The sequence below is a fragment of the Conger conger genome, chromosome 4, assembly GCF_963514075.1.
Source record: "Conger conger chromosome 4, fConCon1.1, whole genome shotgun sequence".
Classification (NCBI taxonomy): Eukaryota; Metazoa; Chordata; class Actinopteri; order Anguilliformes; family Congridae; genus Conger; species Conger conger.
The window spans coordinates 70237970-70242969 of NC_083763.1; the positions used below are offsets into that span (position 1 = coordinate 70237970).

A 5000-nucleotide genomic window follows, 5' to 3' on the forward strand; every position below is an offset into this window, starting at 1 on the left:
TCTCTTACCTCTCTGGTGCTAACTCACCCCCTCTCTCTGCCCTCTCTACAGGACAGTGGTGCTACCTCTCCCCCTCTATCTTCCCTCTCCTGGGGGACAGTAGTGCTAACTCTTCCCCCTCTCTCTCCCCTCTCTGGTGCTAACTCTCCCCCTCTCTCTCCCCTCTCTGGTGCTAACCCCCCCTCTCTCTCCCCTCTCCTGGGGGACAGTAGTGCTAACTCTCCCCCTCTCTCTCCCCTCTCCTGGGGGACAGTAGTGCTATCTCTCCCCCTCTTTTCCCCTCTCCAGGGGGGACATTGGTGCTAACTTTGCCCCCTCTCTCTTCCCTCTCTGGTGCTAACCCCCCCTCTCTCTCCCCTCTCCAGGGGGACAGTGGTGCTAACTCTCCCCCTCTCTCTCCCCTCTGCAGGGGGACAGTAGTGCTAACTCTCCCCCTCTCTCTCCCCTCTGCAGGGGGACAGTAGTGCTAACTCTCCCCCTCTCTCTCCCCTCTGCAGGGGGACAGTAGTGCTAACTCTCCCCCTCTCTCTTCCCTCTGCAGGGGGACAGTAGTGCTAACTCTCCCCCTCTCTCTCCCTTCTGCAGGGGGACAGTAGTGCTAACTCTCCCCCTCTCTCTCCCCTCTGCAGGGGGACAGTAGTGCTAACTCTCCCCCTCTCTCTCCCCTCTGCAGGGGGACAGTAGTGCCAACTCTCCCCCTCTCTCTCCCCTCTGCAGGGGGACAGTAGTGCTAACTCTCCCCCTCTCTCTTCCCTCTCCTGGGGGACAGTAGTGCTAACTCTCCCTCTCTCTCCCCTCTGCAGGGGGACAGTAGTGCTAACTCTCCCCCTCTCTCTCCCCTCTGCAGGGGGACAGTCGTGCTACTCCTCTTGGTGCTCTCCATCTGCTTCCATCTTGCTTGTATCATGTACCTGCATGTCACTAGCGTCCAGGTAACAGCCGCTTCCTTATGCTTCCTATAAACATGCCTCATTTTCTTAGCAACTAATTCTAGAGCATTATTTTCATTTCTTCGTTTTTTTCTTTCCCTGCGGAAAAAAACAGCTCAAGCTGGGTTTTGAAACAGCCAGTAGCTGGTTGACCAGTTAAGACCAGCTCCCAGCTTGACATGGTTTGACCAGCTCCAGCTATGTTTTGAAACAGCTAGTCGCTGGTAATTTTGAGCTGGTCATAGCTGGATTTTGCAGCAGGGTTAGTTTGCTAGCGTACCGTTTACAGTTGACAATTGTTGTACTGGCTTCTCCTAACACATGCACTTCCTTATTTTCAGTTGCCAATAACACATTTATTAACAGTGGTTGCATTGTTTGCCTAACTTAGCTCTTTGACAAGTGTTTTTTTGGATTTATGCAGCAGTGGTTGGTGTTTAAAAAATACAAAGCACACAGAATATAGAGTCCCTTTGTGTTTTATATGAATGATGCAATGCTTTATCCCTTCAAATCATATAACATATTTTATTTTTGCAATTAACATGCTATTCACAGCTTATAGATGCCTTATAAACTATTAATATCACATAATACTCATGCTCTATGAGGGCTGTGTGGTAATGTTCAGTGTGGCCGTTATTTCCATTTCCAGGAACGACAACACATATAAAATTGTCGCAATAACGTGGACTTGTCTCTCACCTGTGCATATTGAGTAAAGGAACCGCACGGAGCGATTCCAGGTAATCACAAATCTGTTATTACTCCGGGGGAGAGCAGGCGTGTGTCGGTGAGCGGAAGGAACGATGCTTATCTGTGATATCCCGGAGCCGGGGGGGGAGATCTCTCCGAGCGGAGACAGGCCCGGTAATCTAACGGGATGGGAGACTGAGGGAGACGCAGATTGACAGTGACAGGTCCGACTGTGGCGTGCGGATTTCATCGACCCGCGATTCGACGGCGGAGGCGCGGATCTGGGGCCCCGGTGTGGGCCCCGTGTGCGGTTACAGAGGTGTCACTCACTGACACGCTCGCCGGCCCCTCTGTCCCCGGGGGGCCCGTGACACAGTTTGGCCCGTAAGTGTCCGTGTCTGTGTCTGTAAAAAAAGAACCCTGTTCCAGGGGCACCGCAGGGTCTGCTGAGTTCTGTTGAGACTCCGCTCTTAATCGATCAATTAAAACCGCTGATCGTACGGTTAATAGACCTCACCTTGTTTATCGGGGCTAAATTGGCTGCAGAATTGGAGGTGTAAACAAAAGGCAGCCTTAGGCAGAAACGCTGGGGGTTTTCAAGGCCTGTAAAGACCGGCTGGACCGGCTGGATACAGTGCTCGGTACTATCCAGCATTCGGTGCACTTCGGTGGCAGCCCATGGATGTGTCTGTACCACAGCAGACGGGAGCCACTGCTCTCTCTCCGCGTGTCAGATGAGACGTTTACACATGCTCATTTGCGCGCGGTTCTGTGTTAACAGATGGCCAAAGCGAAAAGGCTAATCATTTGGCAGAAGAGATCACCGAGAGATGCTCGACACATTAATTTTCACCACGTTAATGAAGTCGAGTGTGCCGTGTTTTTTGACTGATCGAGTCAGAGGGAACGCGGCTGTTTGAAAACTGTAGGATGACGTGTGTGCCAATGGGTCATTATGAGAGGAAACGGCTTCTGTAGAGTTGATTAGTGAGCAAAATGAAGTCACGGGAAGGTCATGATTTCATGTATATTGGGACGCCTTAAAAATAATATGCCAGGAAGCAGGAGTAACCATCAGTTTTATTTTCTTTGCGCACACACCCACACACGCGCCTACGCCTCACACACACACACGCACCCACACACACAGGCACACACTGTACGGCTTCCACAAAGGCAAGTTGAGTCTAGCGTAGAAAAATAAAAAAAGCATTCCGGTCATGTCTGGGCCGGTGCGTTGTGATTGGTGGAAGCTGCAGGGATGGCCATGGCCCTTAACCCGTCACACACACCAGGCACACGATACACAAAGCAGCGGTGGATGGATGGCACACACATCCTAACTCGTTTAGTCTACCTGCAGAGGCACCACGAGCAATTCTGGGCCCCAAAATGTCACAGAAGAGCCCATGATGTGATATGTCCTGTCAGCCAGGACCCCTGGAGTCTCCCTCACCCCCTCCTAAAAGGCACCAATGCCTACCGCAACCTGAATGCTACAGACACGCACATGTGTGTGTGTTGACCTGCAAGAAAATCTAGGCCTGCCGGGGTCAATCAGGAACTAGTAATTAGTTAGTTGTTGATGTTGTAAAGTTTAAAGTATCACAGATAATTAATTAACGAGAACCTCTTCTGCATTGGAATACAATTGTTATGTTGTGGTTATACCTCCTGGCCATAAGATGGCGAACAAGGCATCGGCATAAGAGCACACACAGCCCATGAGTGAGAGTGGCTGGAGGGGGTTTGCCTGTGACAAAATAAAGCAAAAACCGATCAAAATAATCAGGGGTTTATATAGATGAATGCAATCTCTGTTCTGAAATAGTCTTGGGACTTTCTCAGCTGGAAATATTTTCCATTTCCTTTCATATAAGTATGGTTATGTCTTAATTTGGGCATATTTTGGTTAGGTTTCCAGTGCACATTTTGTAGTAAAACAAAGTAGATCGCTTGCACTTTTGAGGCAACAAAATTTAAATTATAAAAAATAAAAGCTTTGAAAAATGAATCATTCTGGTTTAAGTGCCCCAGGGCAAAAAAAGGATACTGTCTGGGCAAAAGAACACATTTTGCAGCAACGCTAACAGTTTAAACGGTTTACATAGTCATTCAATTGATTTTTCTATGGTTGTTCAATACACTGTGACAAAGCATATCAATATCTCTCTCGCTTTCTCTCGCTCCTCTCTCTCTCTCACTCTTTCTCTCTCTCGCTCCCCTCTCTCTCTCTTTCTCTCCCTCTCCCTCTCTCTGCAGTGCATTCCTGGTTGCCTCACCATCCGGATCAGAACGGCTCTTTGTGTGATTCTGGTGCTGTTGGTCTACGCTGTAGCCCAGGGCTGTGTGGTAAGTCTACTGGTGTGGGACCATAAACATCTCGCAGTGTGCAGAATCACGTAGCTTCATGCACATGTAGCATTGGCTATGCTGTAACCCCTAGCTGCAAAGCCAAAGATGGTGTAGATGTGAGCATCCACAGACCCCTGTTTTATCTGGATTGGCAGATAGTTTTTAGTGGGACAATCCCTGCAATGTACAGATCTGTGCAATGGTACAGCTTTACAATTTCCCAGCTGCAGACCTGGGTTCACATAGTATTTGTTTCGGATTCAAATACTTCTATGCATTTGACTCACCTTGCCTGGTGTACCAGGTGTGCCTGGAACCATCTGCTCCTCCCTGCAGGCTGAAATAAACCAGGCAACATTAATCGAGCACAGAAAAGTATTTGAAACCGAAACCGATACTATGTGAACACAGGTTCAGGCTCAGCTGTGATAGGCCAGGCCTGAGTGTGACTGCCCCGCCCCCAGGTGAGCTGCCTGCCCTGGACCTGGAGCGGGGGGAACTCCAGCACCCTGCTCCTGGTTCTGGACCCCTCCTGGGAGAACGGCACGGCCCCGGAGCTGCCCTGCGACAGCGCCCCCTACGCCTTCCTGTCCTGCGTGGGCGCCACGCTCACCCTGGCCCTCTTCCTGCGCGTCTCCTCCCTGCCCAAAACCCTCCTGCTCCTGCTGCTCAGCGTCTCCTACGTCACCGTCCTGGAGGTCAGCGGCTTCCCGAAGTCCGTGGGGTGAGAGGCGTCGTCTCCGGGGGCGACACGCGCGCGGCCGCTCGTGCGGGGCCAGCGCTTTACTGCACGCTGTAAAACTGGAGAGTCATTCATGCACTGGGGCCAGCGCTTTACTGCACGCTGTAAAACTGGAGAGTCATTCATGCACTGCGCAATGCATCGTGACGTCTTTAACATTTTAGTCCAGTGCTGCCCAACCCTGTTCCTAGAGAGTAGGTTTTCATTCCGTCCATAACAGAGCACACCTCATTCAACAGCTAGAGCAGGGCTGCCCAACCCTGTTCCTGGAGATCTAC

At 50.7% G+C, this 5000-nt stretch overlaps 1 protein-coding gene across 1 annotated transcript in view; it reads left to right on the forward strand.

Moving 5' to 3' along the window:
• The window catches only part of adcy1a (adenylate cyclase 1a), an 86695-nt gene that overhangs the window by 69700 nt on the left and 11995 nt on the right, over window positions 1-5000 (forward strand). The window contains exons 11-13 of the mRNA XM_061239645.1: window positions 848-932; window positions 3888-3977; window positions 4445-4704. Of these exons, the coding sequence (XP_061095629.1) occupies window positions 848-932; window positions 3888-3977; window positions 4445-4704 (435 nt within the window). The remainder of the gene's footprint in view (window positions 1-847; window positions 933-3887; window positions 3978-4444; window positions 4705-5000) is intronic.